We start from the raw sequence: 24,719 nt of genomic DNA, 5'->3' as shown, positions 1-24,719 counted from the left end.
AGAAGATTTCTGAATTTGAATTTGAGGACTTATGGCATAGAATAAGACATTGGAACAGAATCTACCCTTATAGGCCTTTTATATAGGGTAACATTGGTTACAGGATTCCAAAAGTTAAAGATGACCAGTTTTACTGTCAACTAAACTGTTCCATAATTCAAAAAGAGTGGGATATATTGGAGCAGTAGAAGAGATAGTTGTCGTAGCAGTCATTGCAAGAAAATACACCAACAAAAATCTTCTAGTTCATCCTGATGATGTTTATTTCTTCCAGTAAGGTTGTTACGCTGGATGCCACTGACAACAAGGTCGAATTCAACAAATCTACTCATCAATTGCTCCAACCGATCATCATTCAGTTCTTACATATCTATTTTCAAAGGTATGCCAAGACAGTAAAAGGCGACCTCTACATCATTGACCCCGGAGAAAAGAGACAGGACATTGATACCACCGAGAAACATGTCTCTAGCATAGATCCTCCTCCTCGTTTATGGGTTTTAGGGAAACCTAGAAGCATTTCCACGTCATCAAGATTAAGTGGAACAAATTTATGCCTTCCAACCCATACCAGGTTCCGTTTTCAGCACTCATCAAGAACATACTTCTGGACACTCAAAGATGGCTCATCATCATAAGCTAGCTTCAAGAGCCTTACAAATCCTTTCTGTCAATTTGGCACTTCTTGTACATGTTTGTAAACAGTTCAACTTTGTTCTTGGATCCCAGGAAGGCACCATTTCTTTGTCAATGGAAAAATATCATGTATGGTACGTGGAGTAAGCAGAATAAGAGGAAATTTGTTCTCGATTGGCAGATTATGAATATAATCCCGTTTCCGGGAAGCAGTACAAAAATGCTTCGAATCTACAAATTCTGGCTCTATATCGAATAAGTACTGTGATATTCCAGTCCAAACATTAACTGGAGCAAGTACCACGTTCTCGTAGTAGAAATAAGGAGACCCAATAGCATTTTCTGGGAGGGTTCTTTGAGTTATCTGATCTGGTTCGGTAGGAACCCCAGAACCAATCATTGGAATTAAAAGATGAACTGAATGATCATCTTCATTAAGAAGCTTCTTTTCAAGCTTCCTCTGCTTCTTCCTTTTCCAAAAATCATAGCCAAAGTTTCGTCTTTGCTTGTTATTATGGTCATTGCATAATTGCTTCCTATCTTCTACCAGAAGAAGTGCGTCAGCAGCCTTTGATATTTAAGCAGCATATATAAAATATGTCAACTCTACAATTGATGAATTCAGAATCTGTCAATTCTGCAATTGATGAATTGCAATTGATGAATTCAGACCACATCTCTCCATGGCTATTGAAGCCTCAGCCTCTGAGAATCCCATTTTTGTCAAGTATAACAGTTTACTCTCCTCATTAGAATCAGAATTCAGGATTTCCTCGGTATCAGAAAGAACTATCAATATCTATGAAATCATCCTGAAAGATCGCTTCATAATCAGATAAGTTGTTATCAGAATCAACATATTTCATGGGTGTGGATTTTTCAAGAGCCTGTATCACTATATATGTAGTCTTGCTATTGCACCATATTACTGTTCACATAAATTGGGTTCTCTCCCACAGAAAAGTATATTTTAGAGATGACTTTCACTGAAAGATGATAAGCCACTGTGTCAGCCTGGAACGGATTACCAAGCTATTTATACTGCTCTGTCTGACTAAATCCCTCCAGATACAGAAAATGGTCACCTCATTCAGAAGACATATATCTCAGACGTTTTTGTCAGAATGATTGAGTACTTCTTAAGTTTGTGACAACATGAAGATAATTTCTCCAGTTACTTGACAATACTACTGTTTAGTAACACCAGAATGAGAGTATTCAAGATAAACAGATTTGGGGTATGAATAAAGCCACAAGTATCTACAACAGTTCATTGTCAAAATTGGACCTCGTGGGGATCATGACATTTCAGTTAAACAGACATTAAGAGTGAATCAGACAAATTTAGAGGGACATCGTAAGGGCCCATTTTCAACCAGAAATAGAATATTGGGGCATTTTGAAGGCTCACAACAATATGAATATTTGTGCATTCTTGGAGGCTCATCTCAACAAGAAATAATGTTGAGCACACTTTTAACATCTGTATCAGCAAATGTTGGGGCATTTTAAGCGTTCTTTTAGACAGATCCATGTGGGGCATTTTGAAGGCTCAAATTAACAAGAAGCGAATATTGTGGCATGCTGAAAACCCCTTTCAATCAGAATGAAGAATATTGAAGTATTCTGAATATTTATATCAGGAAAATACTGGGGCATGCTGAAAGCCCCTTTCAATCAGAATCAGGATTGTTGATGCATTTTGAACACTTGTATTAGCCAATGTTCGGGCATGCTAAAGGCCCATATCATCCTGTGTCGAGATCATTGACTTAAACAAATATTTCTAATGAGACATAAAGATATGAAGAATGAAAATGGTGAAACAGTGACAGTCGAGCTGACTATACATAATTGCTTCGTTCATCAAGCTGTTACATATTGATCATTTTGTTGAACAAATATATACTCAGCAAGTATGGTTTCAAATACCCAATCTTCTTAACATATGTCACATGATAGTGTATTCTTTGTTAAACTACATCATGGTTGGATAAAGATGGTCCCCAGGCAGACTATTCGATCCAGGGTTCAGTTCCTCGAGATCTCAGCTTTGAATTTTGTATTATGTGTGTCAGTGATGATTGAAAATATTTCTTTGAGATTCCTGGCAGTTAGTTTCAACCATACTGTTGGAATTACGAAGCTGTTTTTCATAATAGTTTTCGCTTAATCGATGACATTGGAAAGGGAGACTCGACTCACTTATATTACTGTTATTCCCGTTATTACTGGGGTTATCATTGCCAGCCAGGCTGAACTGAATTTTTATCTATTTTGGGTTTTATCATGTGCGTTTCATCCCCAGCAGCAAGAATTCCACGGATATCTTTCTGTACATGGATCCTATAGCTGAAGTATTTCTACTTTCTACAATGCTCATTACAGAAGAAAACGTGATCAGAATTACACTTGCCCTTGCCCAAGATGATATCAAGATCAATTAGTGTCTCCTATTCAATTCGACACCAGCACATTTTGTGAATTTGACCAACTCTTTGGTCATACCAGTATTTCACTTGTATTCCCATTGAGTTTTGTTCTCAAGTGGTCTTGTGACATCATACAAAAACTTTGAACACCATTCAAATAGCTTCATTGACTAGCAATTCGAGTAGAAACCACAGGAAATGATGAATGTGTTGTTAAATATTTTATGAATCAGTTATTCCGATGCTAAACCAATGTTGTTATCATATGGTTTTCCTTTATTGATACAAGATGAAGTTTGTCTTCTTCAACCCCAAGATTAGAAATGAGATATAATGAAGATTTCTTTCCACATAAGGAGAGCTGAAATTTTGACAACAAGAAACTAGTGGAGCCAACTAAGGTTGAATGACAGGTTGTTGTTAAGCATCTCGACATGATATGGTCCAAGTTTCCTTATTCGAGATATTATTATATGTGGAGAAATGAAAGGAATTGGAATAAATCTTCCTTGTGATGTGTTTCAAGAGTTAAATTAGAACAGACTCTACTCTCCTAATTAATCCCTGTTGAGTCAGGCATATCTACATCTACACTCTTCAAAGATGATAGATTCTATTTTCAAAGATGATAGGTTCTCTTTTTAAAGATGATAGATTCTCTTTTCAAAGATGAAAGCCTTATGGGATTTATACACAAATCCAAGCAAATAAAGCCGGTGTTACCAAAGACAAAATGGGACATCAAAGTCATAGTTCTGACTACGGCAAGAGTTCCATAAATGAAACATTTCTTCTGAGACTTAAATGAAGTTATGAAGATGCAAAGATATAAGTTGATCAGATGATTCTACATAAATGCAAGCTTGATAGCATAAGTTTCTACACTGATATCCAGAGGTAACCCTGGCAATAAATGATGAAGTGAAGGAAGACCAAGTTCACCACTTTGAAGTCAAATGAAGATTGCATCAACATTCATGCATTCATAAGAATATCATTTACACAATAGATAATGCATTACATTGATACATATGATTGCATTCAAACATAAGGTTTTGCAGATCTTCATATGAAAAAGAAGATTCATGATGAACAATACCTTACAAGAAGAATGTAGAATTCAAAACCTCGAATGCAGGAATCACACCAACATCTGAAGAATAGATGGATGCAATCCACAAGAATGAACATTATTTTGAGGTTGGGTCATGTTACCCAATCAACATGTTATTTTGAAAAATAATGAGAAAACGATTTCCATAGTTTCTCATTCAATCTTTTTTAAAATGAAATTATTGAAAAGTAAGAAAACGATTTCCTTAGTTTTTTTTACTTGGTAAACTATTTCCCACATCTGTAAGTCATACAGTGTATGATGTGTCCAAAAAGCCTTCGGGAGCTTTTTGATGTTTTTAAAGCCTTAGTGTCATCTATAAGTCCTACAGTGCATGATGTGTCCAAAAAGCCTTCGGGAGCTTTTTGATGTTTTCAAAACCTTTGAGTCAGCTGTAAGCCCTACAGTGCAAAATGTTTTTTTTTCTTTCTTAAAAAATTTCCAAGTAGAGTTCATAATGAGAAGAACTCATCTGAAGAAGGAAGAAGAAGTTCATAATGAAAAGAACTTGTTCAACTTTTTGCTTGAATTCATCATTCGATGGATCAACATTTCCAGGTAGAGTTCATAATGAGAAGAACTCATCTGAAAAAGGAAGAGGAAGTTCATAATGAGAAGAACTTGTTTAACCTTTTGTTCAAATCCATCACTTGATGGATCAACATTTCCAGGTAAAGTTCATAATGAGAAGAACTCATCTGAAGAAGAAGAAGTTCATAATGAGAAGAACTTGTTCAACTTTTTGCTTGAATTCATCATTCGATGGATCAGCATTTCCAGGTAGAGTTCATAATGAGAAGAACTCATCTGAAGAAGGAAGAAGAAGTTCATAATGAGAAGAACTTGTTTAACCTTTTGTTCAAATTCATCACTTGATGGATCAACATTTCCAGAGAAAGTTCATAATGAGAAGAACTTATCTGAAGAGGAAGAAGAAATTCATAATGAGAAGAATTTGTTCAACCTTTTGCATGACTCTATCACAGAAGGAGACATATCATCATCAGCATTTCTAGAAGGAGTTCATAATGAGAAGAACTCATCTGAAGAAGAATAAGTTCATAATGAGAAGAATCTGTTCAACTTTTTTGCTAGATTACTTCACAGAAGGAGATGAATTGTCATCCCCAGTGGAAAAGTTCATAATGAGAAGAACTAATCCCAAAGAAGAAGAACTTGTTCAACATTTCCATCATAATCAAGTGAAGTCAAATGAAAAAAAACTTATTGTCTTTTCGTCTTTGCCCTATTCTCGTTAACACAAGAATGAACAAAGAGGGGCAGCTGAAGACACTAGTTTTTTATTTCATTTGTTTTATTTATTATTATTATTTTAATATTATTATTATATTATATTACTATTATTAAATAAATAATTTATTATTATTACAGACCCAATTACAACAATACCTAATACCCGGAGCCCAATTCTGGCCCAACCAGATAGCCTAACTAAAACCCTAAACCAATTTAGGGTTTTAGCTAGGGTTTCTAAACCCTAGCACTGCTGCCGTCGCCTCCAAGATTCCAGAAGGCCAGCCGTTGCCTCTGCCAGGTGGTCAAACATCCAACTGCCGACACTCCAGTGCCACGCCACCTCGCCGTTGAAGCCTCCAGAAGCTCTGCTGCCACGATGATAGCCACACACGTCGCCTCTACGGTGAGTCACCAGCATAGCTTTGGTGACTCACCAAGGCTTTCATCCTCTGGACTGGTCCGACGAGAGCCTCACCGAGGCTATAAAACCTCGTTTCCCCTGCAAACAACAAAAAAAAGGGAGGAGAAAAACAGAAATAAGATATAAAAAAATACCAAAGATCCCAGTCAATAACAAAGAAGCAACCAAAAAAAATCAAGAGAAAAGAGAGGAGAAACCCTTACCGAGGAAGCAAAACCACCGGAGACTCCTCGCACCTTCATGAGCCACCATAAAAACAGAAATACTGAAGTTATTTCTTTAAGATCTGCGAAAATCCATGGATTTTTAGGCTAAACAAAGGTTAGGTTTGGGTTTGGATCGTCCCGATCTATCGTTTAGGAAAATTTCATAATTTTTGACCACCGACGACGGTGGCCGGCGGTGGAGTTGGCGGCGACGTGTGCCTTCCGGCCGATGTCTGGTTTCCCTCCGGTGAGGGAAACCTAGAGAGAAGCGAGAGAAAATTTCTCTCTCAGTTAGAGAGAGAAGAGAAAAGAGACCTGTGTGTAAGGGAGGACCTGTGTGTAATTTGATAAGGGTATTTATACCCTCTCTTAAACGGCGTCGTTTAAGGGAGGACCTGTGTGTAATTTGATAAGGGTAAAACCCTTTCCGCAGCCATTATAATTTTATAACCTTATATTTTAGTCACTGAACCCAATTTTAGATCTTTATAATTCGGTTCTTTAATTTTAATTTTATTTATTTTAGTCCTTTATATTAAATAATATATTTTAGGATAAATAATATATTTAGTCCTTGTAATTTTGTTAATTAATATTTTAATCCTGAACAGTATGTTCTAATTTATTTTAATTTGATGTTAAAATTTTATATAATTTTATTTTAGTCACTAAATTAATAAATGGGCAAAATAGCATGTCTAATCCATGTAATTTTAAATAATTAATTACAAATTAGGTATTTAATTTTATTAAATTATAATTTAGTCCCTAAGTTTAAAATTTTCATTTATTTACAAGTTTATTATTTTTTATTTTTTTTCATACCATGTTTTAATTTTATTTTAAACATTGTTTAATCATATGTTTACTTTTAATTATTATTACTATTATTATTATTTAGCCATAAATATATATATTTATAATATTTATTTTATTTATTAAAATCTTATTTAATTGCTTTTAACTTATTTTAATCCTGTTTTAATATTTATTTATTTTTCAATATTAAGAAAGGACAGTCTTAAAACAACTGGATGTCCATTTTCTAATATTTTTAAATAAATAAATATCCTATTTTATAAATTATATATTAATTGTTTTAATTATTTATTTATTTTTTAATATCGAGAAAAAGAGCTGTCTTAAGGCACCTAGAAGTCATTTTCTGATATTTCTAAATAAATAAATATTTTATTTATAAATATATAAATTAATATATATTTTTCATAATTATAATTTTAAAATAATAGGATTATAAATTAAATATATTTTGAATTTTTAATTTCAAATAATAGAGACAATTTATAATTAAAAAGTACCAATTTTGGGCATTGTAGGGGTGTTAATCCTTCCCTAAACGTAACCGGCCACGAATCCCTTTTTATTATTAAAAAGAACAAATTTTTTGTTAAAACGCATATCAGTTTATCTTTTAATCGATGTTTTCTTAAAAACTCTTTTAAAGGATGATTTTTAGGTATTCGACCTACCTGACCCAAAAGGCCGATGGCGACTCCCAAATTATTAAAAAAAATCATTTATTCACATCATTTTTCCCGCCAAGTAAAAAATTCGTGCCCGGGCGAAAATCGGTTACGACAATAATGTTTTTCAAATTTTCAAGCATACATTAATGATTAATAATGTTTGATTTTCAGGTTCAACCTTCGAAGCAAATCAAACTTAAGCCTTCACAAAAGAGTAGTGAAGCAAATCATCTAGAAGCCTTCACAAAGAAGTAGTGAGGAAAATGAAGATTGTTCGAGTTCCATACTCCCTAAAGAAAGAGGGAGCGAACCTGTTTTCAGAAGATTATTCGAGTTCTATACTTCTTGAAAGAAAGAGGGATCGAGCCCGTTTGAAGATTTTTGAGTTCTATACTCCCTGAAGAAAGAGAGAGCGAACCCGTATGAAGAAGATTATTCAAGTTCTATACTTCCTGAAAGAAAGAGGGAGCGAACCCGTTTACAGAAGATTATTCGAGTTCTATACTTCCTGAAAGAAAGAGGGAGCGAACCCATTTGTAGAAGATCGTCTGAGTCTTATACTCTCTGAATAAATAGGGAGCAGACACGATTGTTGAAGATTGTTCGAGTCTTATACTCTCTGAAGAAATAGGGAGCAAACACGATTGTTGAAGATTGTTCGAGTCTTATACTCTCTGAAGAAATAGGGAGCAGAAACGATTGTTGAAGATTGTTCGAGTCTTATACTCTCTGAAAGAATAGGGAGCGAACACGATTGTTGAAGATTGTTCAAGTCTTATACTCTCTGAAGCAATAGGGAGAAGACACGATTGTTGAAGATTGTTCGAGTCTTATACTCTCTGGAAGAATAGGGAGCGAACACGATTGTTGAAGATTGTTCGAGTCTTATACTCTCTGAAGAAATAGGGAGCAGACACGATTGTTGAAGATTGTTCGAGCCTTATACTCTCTGAAGAAATAGGGAGCAGACATGATTGTTGAAGATTGTCCGAGTCTTATACTCTCTAAAGAAATAGGGAGCAGACACGATTGTTGATTGTTCGAGTTCTATACTCCCTGAAAAGAATAGAGAGTGAACCTGTTCGCAGAAAATTATTCGAGTTCTATACTCCCTAAAAGGAATAGGGAGCGAACCCATTTTCAGAAGATTATTCGAGTTTTATACTCCCTGAAAAGAATAGGGAGTGAACCCGTTTGCAGAAGATTGTTCGAGTTCTATATTCCCTGAAAAGAATAGGGAGCGAACCGTTTGTAGAAGATTGTTCGAGTTCTATACTCCCTTAAAAGAATAAGGAGCAAACCCGTTTGCAGTAGATTGTTCGAGTTTTATACTCCCTGAAAAGAATAGGGAGCGAACCCGTTTTCAGAAGATTTCTCGAGTCTGATATCTCCATCAGAAGTTTTAAAGCACGGAGTTGGATCTGGACAAAAACTGGTTGTCTTCTTCATCTTTGCCCTATTCTTGTTAACACAAGAATGCGTAAAGAGGGGCAGCTGTAGACACCCGTTTTGTCCGGGATATAATAATAATAATAATAATAATATTAATATTGTTTATTTTTATTTGTTTCAGACCCATACTCGTGCCAGTTCCAGCTTCTACATGAGGCCAGCACGCCTGAGCCACCGAATGTCATCATGGCTTACGTCAAACAACACCTGCAAATAACACCAATTCATCTGACAAAATCCACCGAAGGTTCAATAAAAATACCTAATCCATTACCTACCCTCATTATTCCTACCTAATGATGCAACTAATGAAGAAAAAAAGGAAAAAGACAAAAGGGCATTCAATGATAAAATGAAGAGGCAATGATGATGGAAACAGGGGGGAAGCTCTCGATAAAAAAAAACATTTGAATAAGGGGAAGAATAACTGATCAACATTGAAGCTTGGATCCACAAAGCCTTGGTTTGGAATCACAAGTGGTGTTGGTGGTGGATTCTTTTAACAACGTACAGATATTGTCCAAGCAATGAAGACATTGACCAAGATTGAAGTATACAAGTGCTTATTTATAATTTCTTGTCCTTGTTGGATATCATAAATGCTCCTGTGTATCATATTACACTAAACATATGCTGAAAGAAAGGGAAGAAAAGGAGAGATGGGATGTTCTTCCCTTCGGCCGACGCATTTTTATGGAGATTGGGACATCCATCCGACGATCGGGGTAGAAGGCTCCGTTATAGTGAGAGGAATCATATATTTAAAAACGAAGTCCATCTAACGGTGGTTGACAGTAAATTGGAGAGGAAAAGCCGAAATGTTTATCGGTCATTCCATGGATTTGAAGATCGTTTCTCGCAAAACCAAGGCCGTATTCGAGCTCCCGACGTCGAGGTGAAACTTCCCTTGAAGTTCGGCGTCAAACGAACACCTGAGAGCGGTGGTGGACGACAGTTTTCCTTCCAGTGAGAAGGTGACAACACTACCTTAATCTTTCGACTGGTCTGGAGCTGTTTTGTGTTTCAAAAGTTTTGAAATTATATGCTGCACATGCGTTTTTTAATGGTTGGTAATATTGTGCATCTAGTTATTATAATTTTGAATGAAACTTTCTTTGACTCCTTGTTTTTGAATAATTTCATTTTTGTCCTTAGTGAATGCTTTGGTAAAAAATGATGTTTATGCTTGGGTTATTAATTCTTGCTTTTTCTTATTTTGGTCATTAGTTCATAATTTTTTTTTTATTTAGGTCATTGTCATAATTTCGATCTTGCATGCTTAATTTCCTTTCATTTTTAATATAGTCACTATGCTAGAACTCGCTGAATTGTTTCATTGTGTTAAAATTTAGTCCTAGAATTTTAATTTTAAATTGAATCCTTAGATTTAGATTTCAATTATTTTAGTCCTAATTTCGATTATTTTATCTAGTAGATTTAATCATTGTATATTTTTAATTTAATCTATAATAGTGACTTTCTTTAATTAGTTGTACTTCATTATTTTGCATGGTAATATGGTTCCATGTATACAAATATGAAAATAAAGTATTTGCAAGTCGCATGACATTTTTATATAAATTGTATGATAACCTCATCGTATTACATAATTTGACTAAGGGTAATATCCTTTTAGTTTAAAACGTTTTAAGTGGGTTGTCTTAACTGATTAGATATCCGCTTTTAACGATTTTAAATTAAAAGTATATCCCATCAGTGACACCGAAGAAATTGATTTATCACTTTTAAAATTTGGGAACGGAAGAAAAAGAAATATTCGGCTATTTAAATTTATCGAGAAAAGATAGTTAGAACTTATCTAAGATCTGGGCTCGATATTTGTAAATAATCGAATATTCTTTATCTTTCTAAAGGCATGGTAATTTTAATTTAATCTATTTTGGTGCTTTTGAATATTGTAAAATTCATGTGTTGTTTTGTCGGGGATCATAAACCAAATTAAAATCGAATTTGTAAATTTCATTGCAAAAACATTAATTAATCGATGAGGTACCGATTTAGGGCGTTGTGGGAGTGCTAATCCTTCCCCACGCGTAATCGACTCCCGAACTCATTTTCTGGTAACGTGGAATTAAATTTGTTATTTTAATTAAAATTATTATTTTTATTTAAAATGACAAAACATTTTTGGGTGCCTAATCACACCCTAATCAAAGGTTGGTGGCGACTCCTCGAACCGTATGATTTTCTTATCGTTAAGGAATTTTTAGATTTTCAAAACGAGAGGTTTTCTAAGATCACATTGTTTTTAATTAAAATTCAATCGTAAAGAGAATAATTAAAAATGACACGGTTTCCAAAATCTCGCCCCGCACTTAAAAATCGTTTCGACAAATGGATCACCAAAAAATGTTGTCATTTTAATAAAATTTTAATTTTAAAAATTATTAAAATAACGTTTTGGTCTACTTTCCAGAGAAATGAATTCTAGAGTTGATTACGTGTGGGGAATGTTTAGCACCCCCACAACGCCCGAAAATCGATACCTAGTTGATTAATTATTATCTTTGCAATGAATTTTACGAATTCATATTTTAATTTAATTAATAATTCCTTTTTATTTAAATAAATATAATGCTATTTAACCTATTAAAATTAAAGACATAAAATTAACGATTCATGCATTCAACTGGAGAAAGCTAACCACCTAACATAAGATAGAGTGGCATCCATCTCGTTTCCAACTAAAGTGGTGAATCACTAATTTTCTTCTCAAAAATTTTAAAGTTAAATTGTTAGCATTTCAACGTTTCAAACCAAAGGGAAACACCACCTAATATAAGGTAGAATTGTGATTTTTCCTTATTTGGAAAGAATTAAGAAATATTATAATCATTGTATTTATTCATCTAAGGTTATGCAACAAGCAAAAGTCTTATTAAAGAAAATTACCGAGCCTTAAAAATAGTAGAGAATTTTCAAATATTTATAAGTATCGAAAATAACCATCGAATAGGGTTGAGAGGTTCATTTTTGGTAAATCTAAATATGATAATATTTCTCTTTCTACCCGCCTGATTAATTTTAAGATGTCATTCTTTTAATGGTTTTACTGGAGGATGCTCACCCACTTTAAATTAACGAATTAAACTACCCAGTTGAATTAGAATAACTCTCTTTGATAATTTAAATTAAATGCATATTGCCTTTTATTCATTATTGAAAAGGTTGAGTGATGCAGATGAGGCTATCATGCTTATCAAAATAAATAAAGATATCATGCAATTCAATTAATAAACTTCGGTGAAATTTATTTACAAATTTAGAGAATGAAATCAAAGAAACAAATTAATTAGCTCGCTAAGATTATAATGCAAATAATTAAAAGATACATGTGCAAAATAAAATAAACTATGAACAATCTAATGTAAAGAGTGCATAAACTGTATTAAAAATAAAGTTTGGGGTGAATTAAAGATAAGATTAAAAGTACTTACCTTTAAGAATCTCTTACTATAAAACAAAATGAATTAGGGTTATGATAAAAAGGTCAAAAAATAAATTGAGTATAATATGCAAAATAAAAAAATAGAGTTACGGGCACCACCATTAAATAAAACATTATAAAATATAAAAATATGAAATATACACAAAAAGATAAATTAAATTAACATAAAAAATTAATCAAATAATAAAAGGCATGAATGAATATCGCATAAAATTAATATGGAAAAGAATAAAAAATACAAATATATTCAAGGAAGTAAAAAAATATTAATTTAAAATAAAAAGAAAGGATTTAAAATGTTAGGTTAACAAAAAAAAACTAAATCAACTTAATATTTTAATCAATAAATAAATCATAATAAAAATAAAAAAACAAATTACGAAATAAATAAATAATGAATAAGGAAAAATATTAAGCGATAAAATCTAAAAAACAAATGTGGAAATAAAAAAATAAAAAAATAAAACGACATTTAAGAAAATAAAGTTAAAAAAGAGTGTGAACTTAAAAAAATAAAAGGTCAAGATAAATAAATATAAAGTTGGAAATTTAATTCAAAAAGGAAAAAAATAAAACAAAATTTCAAATAAAATGAAGGAATTAAAAAAAATAGTTATCTACTACCCTTGTGAAAACACATGGATTCCATAAGAATCTAAGACGGGTCATTGGGTCATATAATTGAATAATAAATCTATTTTAAGAAAAATACTTCTTTATTCAAATCTGATTGTCTGGTTTCATCGAGAAAATTCAAGAAAAGATAAATCCATAAAGTTTTAATTAAAAAATCATTTTCCTCGTTCATCGTTTTTTCTCTCATCCTATAAGATTTTCAAACTAAAGAAAATGGTAATTAACCGAAACAATAACAAATAAAGTAAGAAGAGAAATAAAAAAAGATGTCAATTTTCATTGAAAACCTCAAGGAATGCTTAGATTTAAAAATTAATTTAATTACATTTTCCTTGTTTCTCGGTGTTCTCTCCTCCGATAGATTTTTTTTAAAAAAAAAACCAAAGTCGAAATCGATTAAAAAATAAGAGAAAAATAAAAATATAAAAAGAATCAACTTTAACAAAGAAGTTATCTTTGTTATTTGGTTATCTTTTATTGATGAAATCATAATTACGTTATAACTCTAAAATATTGATTCATACGATATTGAAGAAGAAAAATGGAATTCACCTTGAATCTGATATTAGATATGTGAAATTTGATTTTGAAAATTTTCGATTTTTGTAAAATCAAGCTAGAAAATCAAATTTATAATTAAAAAAACATTTGTTATTTCTTTTAACAAGTTAAAAAAGTTGAAGTATAATCTATCAAGTTAATTTGTATTTATTTAAATAATTATTTTCTTTAATTTGACTTGTTTTAATAAAGAATCTAACAAAAAAGTTAGGTGTCAAATGATGTAACTCAAAAATAACTTTAGATATGTGTTTTTTTATAATTTGTTGAAAAATGTCTATAAAAAGTAATATTAGCGTTATAAAAAATAAGTAATTTAACTAATAGAGATTGGTTCAAGTGGTAAATAGTTTTATATCGTTTAAGCAAAGTCTTAAGTTCGAATCCTTGTGCATACAGAAAATCCCTGGTGGGAAACTCGCTCACCAAAGTCAGATGTGCGGCTCTAGTCAGTTCGGATTAATCAAGGAAAAGCCTTGAAACTGGGAGGCAAAAAAAAAAGTGATCTACTTCTCTCATATACAACATAAGTCAGAATAATTAGATTAAGTTTGAGTTTTATAAATTTTTCCTCGCTGAATTCAAAAAATATAAGTTTTGGTCACTTTCCTTTCAAAAAAAACATAAGTTTTGGTCACTTACATTATTGTTTTATTAAGTTTTGGTCACTTGGACGTTAAATGTTATTAATTTGATGATGTGACCCATTAGTAAAATGGTTTAATTTTTATTTTAACCATAAATTTTAGACAAAATCATGATTATGAATCTTTTCATAAATTTAAATTAGTTTAGGAACAACATTTTAATTTACCCATTTTTTAATATTTTTCTCCCCAACCCCAATATTATTCATCTTCTCCTTGATTTTTCTTTAGACATCTCTACTCCAATGCAATAGCCTTCTTGTTTCTAATTATAAGTTGTAATTATTTGAAGTTAAATTAGGTAGGTTCTCGCTTTTAAGAAAATTTAAGAAAAGGTATAAAATGAAGTAATGAATATCGTGACAAATGTAGAGAATTCACCATTAAAACTCTGAAAAGATTCACCACCACGGCGATGCTACTGCCTCGAGCCGAGAAAACTAGAATTTCTTCAATGACGACATTATTGACAACAAAGTACAAGATTTCCATCTCCGACGCTTTGTTGACTAACAAAATACCCGTGATGCAAAAGATCGTCGAGAATGTTTCATCGCATCTGAACATGATCGCCCTACACAAAATTTACAAAGATCAAACATACATTCATTTAATACTAAAGCTCTGCTCTGACAGTGAGTTATTCGATCAGGTCATCGTGAAAATGAGATGCTCGAAGACTGGCACGATGCTGATGGTGCGTGAGATAGTTTAAGACTCATCAAATCTTCAAAAATTTTCTCATGTTAGCATATTTTGTAATAATGGATAATCAACTAGTTTTCTCAAATTCTCTTTTCAAATAAGAAAAATAGTAAATAAATTAGAAAAAATGAAATATCTAGATATAATATAAGAAGTTAAAGCATTTATTTAAGTGGTGAAATCAAAATTTTCCACTATTTTTAGAAAATACTAGATTTTATATTTTTAATAAAATAATAACATATTAACATCCATGAAATCTTAATTACAATATAACTCTAATAATTGAAGCATATGAGATTGGAGAAAAAAAAAAGAGAATTTATCTTGATCATGATATCATATATGTGAAATCTGATTTCAGACTTTCTAACGTTTTTTTTACTTCAGTCACTCTTTATTCTCTATCTGTAAAATCAAGTCAGAGAATCAAATTTATAATTAAGAAAGCAATCATTATCTCTTTTAACAAATTTAAAAGTTGAACTATGATTTGTCAAGTTAATTTGCAGTTATTTAAATAATTATTTTCTTAAATTAATTTAAATATAATATTTTACTCTGTTGTTTTAATAAGGAATCTAAAAGGAGTTGGGTGAAATAATAACGTCACTCAACTCAAAATAACTTTCGATGCTTGTTTATTTATAATTTATTGAAAGATGTCTATAAAAAGTAATATTAACATTATGAAAAAGAGATAATTTACTTCTTATATACAATATCAGTTAGAGTAAGATTGATTAATTTGTGCTCGTAAATCTTTAGTCCTAAATTTTAAATTTTAAATCTTAAATAAAACATATTATCGTGGTGAATGGAAAATTTTCCAGTAAAATTTTTAACAAATAAAAATGATTTTAACAAATAATAGAATGAATATTTTTAATAAAAGAACAAGTTTCATGAAGATCTTAGTTACATCATAACTCTAAATAATTGAAGCAGAAATGATTGAAGAAACAAGGGAATTCTAATATAATTTAAGTATTTTTTATATTTTCTATTGATAATATATTTTTATCTCTTAAAATTTTATAAATTTATATTATTTCATAAAATCTTAAACTCCAGTCACTCTTGTAGGTCGAACTCTACTTAATATCATTTTTTTAATAGTTTGAAGTGATTACAATATGTGTTCATTCAGAATTTTTTAACTAGTTGACAACGCACACACTCTATAGACACACTTGTTCAAATATAAGACTTCTAAAAAGTACAACATTCTCTTTTACTACCGAGATCATTCGATGGATTCACTTAATAGCCTTGTTTCTCTTAGTGCATATTAGAATTAAGAAAAAAAATTAGAAGATTGGCCTACCATCGGCTTTGGTTGTCCATCCTGCATCCAAAATCGCATATAAAACCTAATTTATTAATAGATAATTGTGTTTTTTTTCTTAAAATTATATTATTGGTGATGTAGTTATTGTTCATCTTGTGTTTCACATATTGAATTTCTATGCACCAAAAGCCACTAAATTGAATTTTCTCTTATGACATTGGTTGTATGTTAGTTACAAAATGAATTGTGTTAAAGGTTTTAATTTATTTGTTCTAAATATTCTGCAAAATTAATAGATAATTATGAAAGATGTATGAATTATTAAAATTTATTTGCGTATGTTTTGTTTTAGTTATTGTTTTAATTATTTTGTAGTAATTTTACATTTAATTATATTACACATTAAATAATCAAATATATATATATTAAGTTATATGAATTTGATATATTTTATCTTTTAAAATATGAACCCATTTTACCTTAAAAAAATTATCGTAGCTGTTTCTTCTTTATTTTTATAGATGATAATATCAACTTTGGTATTAGTCGTCAATTAACTATATTTATTATTAATTTTTTATTTTTTATATCACATCTTTATTTTTTTTTTGTATTTTTTTTAAAACTATCTTTATGATATGTTTTTTTTATGTCTTTATGGCACACTTTTGATCTTTTTTTATCACTTATTTGACCATTCTTATCGTCTAAGTTTCTTAGAATTTGGTTTGATGTTGTCTCAACTTATCAATATATTACTTATTTGTTATCCTCTTAATCTTTCCTTCTTTAGACAATCAAATTGGATTTGATACTCGATTTGCGTTCGGAGGTTATTTTCTCACGATGGTCAACTCTGATTTGAGATTATCGATTGTCTTTTAATAGTTAATTAATCTCCTATTGTGGTTCATATACTGATACAATCGGATCTGTTTATATCTATATTTTGTTATATTTTTTGGATGAATTTTAACATTTTCCTTGTATGGTCTTTCTATAATCTCAAATTACTATTTTCTTGTGTCAATAATTTTAAAAATTTAACTTAATTATGTTTTTAATTTACGTTTATGGTAATATAGTTTTGGATATTTAATTTTTTCCTAAAGAAAAGTAGTGAATTTTATTTACATTGAGAGATATGAACCCGTAATTGTAATTTTCTACAACTCTATAAAATGTAAAAGGAAATTTATGTGCAATTATCTCGAATTTAATTAAAAAAAAGTTAAAAGTATAATTTTGATACTTGACATATTAATCAATGATTAGAACAACTCAATGTGTAAAGGAGTTGGTAGGCATGATTACAAAATTAAAATGTTGGTCGTCACATGGCCAGCTCAAAACTTGTTTACTAGTTGGAAATCTGCTTTTTTCTCAAAATGTGTATTAACTCTTTTAAAACGGACATGACATTGAAATTAACATCTTTTGATTAATTAATATTTATATTAATAAACGGCCCACACATTTATTTATCATTTTCGATTCATTAAATCAAAATTTTATTTTATATAATAACTTAAATTTTTTTTAACTCTAGAATGTTTCACTTCTTTCTTCTAATAAAATTAAAACAGAGGTTTGTTGCTCAAATTGAAGATTAATTTTAATTATTGAGATTAATTACGATATTATATAAAAATAAAGCATTAATTTATGAAATACCAAAGTATTAGGACTAAATACAAATTTGAGAATAGTAGAGGACAACTAAAATTTGACCTTCATTTATTTCTTAGTTTTTTTTATTGCGAGTGGCATAAAATCGAGAGAGAGAGAGAGAGAGAGAGAACATAAGAAGAGAGGAAAGAAGAGAGAAAGAGAGGTGACAAAAAGACCGTATTGACCTTTGCTTTCTTTTGAGATTACCCTTCCTTCCTCGACGGGGTCGTCGCCGGCGTTGTTGTCGTCTTCGTCGGCATATGTCCGACCCCTCTTTCGCTGTAGATTTCTTTTCATATCTCAAACATGAACGAGAAGGCCAGCGTTACCAAGGAGCTCAACGCAAAACATCGCAAGGTGATTCTAGAAATTTACCTTTTTGATCTTGTGTTATCGTAATTCCAAGTAGCTTCCTTGTGTCTCGGCTTTGTATTGATTTGATCTGTGTTTATTGTGTCAAGTTTTGTTGCTTTTTACTTGATTTTTTATTCCTCTTAATTTGTTGGTTGTTTGATTTCAATTTCCGCTATTATAAAGGATTTTATCGAATCGAATGTGGAATAGCGAGTTTGAAACTCATTTTAGGCGTTTCTTAATTGAATAAATGTTGACTATGTAAAATTGTTATTAGATTTAGATCGGTTTAGATAGATCTTTTATCGAGATTAATGGAATATCATCAGCTGAAAATTGCGTTTGAAGTAGCATCTTACAATTTCCGAGAGCTAAATTCAATTCTCGTCAATCAATTTTGCTTGAGTTTGGGCTTCCTTTTGCCTAATTATGCTTTTCCCTTATAAGATCCTCATGGAAATTGCTGATTACTTATATTCGATTTGTTCATATATTTAAAAGCTTTTGGACCACAGGAACAATTTCACGCAATCTTCCAAGCGTGGCATCAGGGTGTATGCTTTAGGTTGTACAGGGTGCTAAATTCCTCCATATTCTTTTCTAAATGTTTATTTTCTCCCGAATTTTTAGATTATTGTGTGTATGTTAATCAATATGATAGACTCATTCAATTGATGTTTTTTATTTTCAGTTCATATATCATTTTCATAATTTTGTCAATTTGATGTTTGGTAAGTCTGTTATTGGGATTAAAGTTCTTATTTTCACCTCCTATGCAGATTATTGAAAGTCTTCTTAAATTGCCAGAGAACAGGGAATGTGCCGACTGCAAAGCCAAGTACGTTACCAGAGATTTTGTTTATATCCTAATAAAAAAATACTGAAATAGAAATCATCTTAATGAAATTTTAACTTTTAGCTTCTTTCATAAATCAGTGGTAACATTCATTCTTATCACGGTGCTAATAATTGCCTTCTTACACTACAGAGGTCCAAGATGGGCAAGTGTGAATCTAGGTATTTTTATATGCATGCAATGTTCTGGGATCCACAGAAGTCTTGGGGTACACATATCGAAGGTGCTTTTCTTATCTCTGGAATACATACTTTTATCTCTTCCTTATTGAGAAGGTTCATTGAGTTGCTGCCACTGTCACAACTTGTGTACTTTTTTCACTTATATTTTCCATAACAGACTACATCTAAAGCTTTTCCCAATATGCGTATGGATTTAGCTCGTTCAGATGTTAGGATTGCTCTTTTTTGGGGCAACCTAAGCTTTCATCTCTTTTTTTCTGCACTGTATCTAGGTGATTCTAAAGTTATCCAAATTGTCTCTGATACCAACTGTTACCAGGAAAAAAACTTTTACCTGATAATTCTCGACTTCTTGCACATGTTTCATCTTCTATACTCAGGTTTTATGATTAGTGGAATGCAGTTAATATTTGTCAAATGTATACCGACTCTTGCTGCAGGTTCGATCTGCTACACTAGACACATGGCTTCCCGAGCAAGTTTCTTTTATTCAATGTAAGTTATTTGTTAGTTCATGAATTTTAATTATTATGTTGGATGATGGTCTTAATGTTAACATGGATAAAAGCCTACAAATTATGACAATGGTTTATCTTACTATACAGCAATGGGGAATGAAAAGGCAAACAGTTACTGGGAAGCTGAGTTGCCCCCTAATTATGATAGAGTTGGAATTGAAAACTTCATCCGTGCAAAGTATGTATCATAGAGTTTTCTTAATCCACCGTTAACCTTTTTTAGGTTGAGTGATTTTTTTGGGGTATTATAGTAATTGTTATTGTATATTCTCTTATTGTAGGTATGAGGAAAAAAGATGGGTTCCTAGAGATGGAAGATCAAAATCATCACCTAGTGGGTTTGACGAAAGGACTGCCTCACGCTGGCAGAAACCTATTGAAACAAGTGGTCACGGGCACATTAGTAATAACGAAGATTCATTTGAGGAATGGAGGAATAAACAAACATCTGGTCATAAAGAAAGTCTCCCTGCAACAAGAGTCAGTCTTCCTGTTCCTCCTAAGGGACCTGATCAGGTACTAAGTTCTTTTGTAAGTGCTTTCGTTGCTAATTCTTTCTAGAAAATCAGTCATTCACCTTTTTCTTTTAATGCATTTACATGGCTAACCTAGAGGTATTAGCAATAGAATGAAGAAGTATGAGAATTGAGAAAAATGCCATATGGAAAGAAAGTTCAACACTTGCTAAAGTAGCAAATAAGTAGTATCAATTAGAACTACCTTCTTGAAATTGTTTTGCGCGTGATTTAACTTACACTCTTGCTTACTATTCTATAGTACTATTTTCCAGTAGTTTACCTCTTTTATAAATACATGTACACATTTCAAAATAAAAAGAAAAACAATGTTCATATCGCATAACATGCTGCCTGAATAGATTACATCCATGCAGAAGCCTGAACCAGTTGTTGCACCAGCTGAGGCAACAAAGTCAGCTGTAGAGACTGCTTCCATAGTCACAGCTCCTAAAGTTGATTATTCTACAGACCTTTTCGACATGCTGTCCTTGGATGATGGTCCAAGTGAGAATGGCTCTGGGGCAACTTCTACTGATGATTGGGCGGGCTTCCAGTGTATGTCCTAATATTTCTTGAGAACTTTTGTTTATCGACATTTTTTCATTATTATATTGTTAATGGTATTTCTGTCTTAGTGCTAACCTCCCGAGTATCGACGGTTATGGTTAGAGCAGTTTATTATTTCCACTGATTTGACACATGGTATTCTGTAGCTGCTGGAGGAGCTTCCACAGCTGACAGACCCAGTCCACCAAAAGCTACAGAAAGTAATAGCCAGTCTAGTACTGAAATTGAGGATTTATTTGGTGATTTGCCTCCATTGACAGCCAGCCAAGCCCCAGAGAAGCCCAAAAAAGACGTGAAAAATGATATTATGAGCCTTTTTGAGAAGGTATATATTCAGCAGCCTGTAGTCTGTACTTGTATCTTATGAATCCTTGGTGTAGAACTTATTTATTAATCACTCTGTTCTTGGAGCTAAGTGATTAACGTGACTGTTTAATTCTGATCCTTATTTTTCCCCTTTGTGGGGTATAACATTGTTAATTTCATGGTTTCAATCAATTACAGTCCAATATGGTGTCGCCTTTTGCAATGCATCAACAACAACTTGCTATGCTAGCACAACAACAGTCCCTTCTGATGGCTGCAGCAGAAGCTAAATCTGCTTCTGGAAATACTCAACAGCTTCCATCCAATGGCGCAAGCATGCCCACTCAAACTTGGCCAAACATGGGCTACCAAATCCCAGGAATGACGATGCCTGTTGCTGGGCAGGCTGATCTGCAGAAACTCATGCAGGTAGACTCCATTGTATAGCTGCAATTCTTTTAAAGAAATATTTCTTGTAAGTTTCTCACGCTTAACTTCTTTTTCTATTTGGTTAGGCTATGAGTATGGGACAGACACCAGTGGCAAACGCTGCTGCATATCCATCATCCAGGTACATATTTAATCTCTTTATTCTTGGTTGTATCCTGTATTACCGTCGGCCTTGCCATGAATTTGAGTGGTTATATGCAATACACTTAGGCCCTGTTTGTTTCTCAGTTTCTCATTTAACGATTAGGCCAAGTTTTGTTTTCACTAAATATTATTTCCTCATTGTACTCCACCACTACCTAATCACACACTAGTGGTTGGACTAGAAAAAAGAAGGGAAAAATTCTTTACGCATTATATTAGTGGGAATAAAACTGCAACTTTCAAAAAATCTTCCAAATGCGGCCTTAATCTCTCTGCGACTTTAAATTCACTAAGAAGGCTCTTATTGTATTCTCCGGACCCTGTGCCACTGGCCGGTTATGATAAATAAGTAGGATAGATTACAAATTTCACTCATAAACTGTTCCATGCTCCTAAAATACGGGAATTGTCATTTCTTGTAGTTTTTATCCATTGGGACAAGTTACCCCTGCAAATGGTGTTGCTACGACGGCAGCAAGTAAGCCTCAACAAGCTTCCCCAGTTCCGTCAGCGAATTCTTCGCAATCAGGTAAGGATTATGATTTTTCATCATTGACACAAGGGATGTTCACGAAACCCTGACCCGAGTCCAGCGTTGGCTGATATGTGGCAATGTCATTACTATACCAAAAATAGTTATTTTTACAAGGATTTTTAAGGTTTGAAAGGGTTGTAGAGGTGGATTGTAAGCTATGTGTAGATTCAATTTCATTTCCTTTTGTTTTCTCAATATTTGAGTGGCGTCTTCATTTGTATGAGTAGAATTATGCCCATACTTTAATAAACAAGAGTTTAGATTGAATTTGATTTTAACCATTCTTCAAATAATACATGTGAATATTGACTTACGATCAATTCATGAGATATTAATTTTAGAGGTTTTAGATTATAGATCGACTTACGATCTTTAACGATTAATTTTTACAGAGAATCGTTCTAAATTTTACAATTGAAATATTTCATCTACCATAAAACACATGCATTTAGGATTATAGAATATAATTAAAGTTCATGATATGAGGTAATCTGTGAGTGATCTAAGATCATTATTCAAGCAAGTTTAGTAGAGTAGTCAATTATTCAAGCAAGTTCCATTGACGAGTTTCATAAAATATGTTTTTTAATTAAAAAAATATATATTATGAAATTTGTCGTTCTCATGGCTTGAGTTCCTTGATTCTTATTCTCACCCACAATAATTTCCTAATTCTGACCATTGTTCAACCCTAAAATGATGAATCCAAAACAAAACAAAACAAAAGCTATGTTTGTGACATGAAAAATCATTCTTTGTTCCCGTATGCGCACACCTGATTTTCCAGTGGTGGTGGTTGTAAAAAAATGGCCAAACAAGAAAATCACTGGTGTACTCAAAAGACAGCTGAGTAATGGGATTTTTGTTTCTGGCAACAGAAATATTTGTCCAATCACTCCCATTAGGTATGGCATGACGATAATCATGCTCGCTCTTCAAGAACCAAGCAGCATCGGCGGGCAGGTAGAATTGCTCCAACTTTGGGGTAGGTTATTGTTTTTTAAGTAAATTGATTGTATTGTGATTTGGTCTATAATTCTTCTCCGAGTTTAAATCCATTTTTTAATCAAATTTAAAGCACATGCCGTAGTTATGTGGTTATGTGGATTTGTTATACAAAGGACTCAACTGCTGTGAATGGAAGTCTTCGAGCCAACTACAACGCATAGACAAAACTTCTGACAGACCCATGTGATCTATTATAGAGAAAGAATAGGTCCGATTATCATATCTATTTAGCTTGTCGACCTAAAAATAGTCAGAACGATCCTACGACTATCACACACTAAAAATCTCTATAGATACTGTTCAACGTGACCGAGAAGGGATTGACACCCTTTACCATGAACACCCATCTTTCTTCTCTTTACTCATGATCGATCCTCACATATAAAGAAATGTCGACTAACGATCGTTCTCTCATCGGCCGCGACTATTCGTCCAAATTAGACGGGATGAACCACTCATGATCAACTAGATTGTCTTGTTATCATCAACAAGATTCAACTCCTCTTACAATTTAGTCAATCAATTTTGCATAATTTTCTTGTTTATTTAAATTCTTTTTTCGTTTTAAATCCATTTTAACAAATTTGAAACACTTGTTCTTCTATTATTCAAGAATATCTATGTAACTTCGATTCTTCTTTTTGACAACTAATTTCTTCATTTTAAAATTTAGTCCCTCAACTTTACATTTTATTCAATTTGTTCCTTTGATTGCATCTCTTTATAAATTCTTTTTCCATCAACTCTTGTACTTCTATTATTCAAGAATATCTATGTAACTTCAATTCTTCTTTTTGACAACAAATTTCTTCATTTTAAAATTTAGTCCCTCAACTTTACATTTTATTCAATTTGTTCCTTTGATTGCATCTCTTTATAAATTCTTTTTCCATAAAATCTTGTAGTCTTTGTATTCTCATCAATACTTTCTCTTTATAATTCATTCTTTAAAAAAATAGCAGATTTTTAAAAATTTACAATCATGCAAATTCTTCCTCATTTCTTATCAGAATTTTTTCATGATGAGAGATTGTTGCTTTTTTAATGTAATTATTTGAACACCTTAATCTTCGAAGTACCTATATACATCATTGGCACATATATTTTGCCAATTCACATTTTGGGATTATTTGTTTATCAATTGAGGGATTATTTGCCAATGTAGTTATTTGTGGTGAAAATATATGAAGTATGCTGTTGAGGCAACTAGGTGCTCGGCATTTGCTTCCCAATTACTTGATGAGCTGTTAATGACAGTCAATTATTTACAATCTGGTAAATATATGTGCTATCTAA

General features: G+C 32.0%; 1 protein-coding gene across 2 annotated transcripts; it reads left to right on the top strand.

Annotated features, from left to right (window-relative positions):
- The first annotated feature begins 18,055 nt into the window (after positions 1-18,055).
- Positions 18,056-22,683, top strand: LOC120143974 (ADP-ribosylation factor GTPase-activating protein AGD5-like). 2 transcript variants are annotated; one of them, XM_039158160.1, is made up of 11 exons: positions 18,056-18,342; positions 19,119-19,177; positions 19,328-19,418; positions 19,818-19,872; positions 19,983-20,073; positions 20,177-20,411; positions 20,788-20,968; positions 21,127-21,305; positions 21,485-21,715; positions 21,802-21,857; positions 22,303-22,683. In XM_039158160.1, exons 1-11 carry the CDS (start codon positions 18,292-18,294, stop codon positions 22,460-22,462), a joined length of 1,389 nt encoding a protein of 462 aa, XP_039014091.1. In that variant the 5' UTR covers positions 18,056-18,291; the 3' UTR covers positions 22,463-22,683. The 2 variants fall into 2 exon arrangements, with proteins under 2 accessions (XP_039014091.1, XP_039014090.1); XM_039158159.1 differs by having other exon boundaries at positions 18,066-18,342; positions 20,773-20,968; positions 22,303-22,606.
- Positions 22,684-24,719: the final 2,036 nt, after the last annotated feature.

This window comes from Hibiscus syriacus, unplaced genomic scaffold, assembly GCF_006381635.1.
Source record: "Hibiscus syriacus cultivar Baekdansim isolate YM2019G1 unplaced genomic scaffold, ASM638163v2 tig00110865_pilon, whole genome shotgun sequence".
NCBI classification, from domain to species: domain Eukaryota; kingdom Viridiplantae; phylum Streptophyta; class Magnoliopsida; order Malvales; family Malvaceae; genus Hibiscus; species Hibiscus syriacus.
This window is presented reverse-complemented; position numbering and strand designations above follow the sequence as displayed.

What these genes read in the sequence shown, in the direction of transcription:
- LOC120143974 (XM_039158159.1), top strand. Translation starts at nt 18,292, where the DNA reads ATGAACGAGAAGGCCAGCGTTACCAAGGAGCTCAACGCAAAACATCGC. An exon ending in CTCCTAAGGGACCTGATCAG is followed by an intron (nt 20,412 to 20,772) that starts GTACTAAGTTCT and finishes CTGCCTGAATAG; the next exon opens with ATTACATCCATGCAGAAGCC. An exon ending in GCTGCATATCCATCATCCAG is followed by an intron (nt 21,858 to 22,302) that starts GTACATATTTAA and finishes CATTTCTTGTAG; the next exon opens with TTTTTATCCATTGGGACAAG.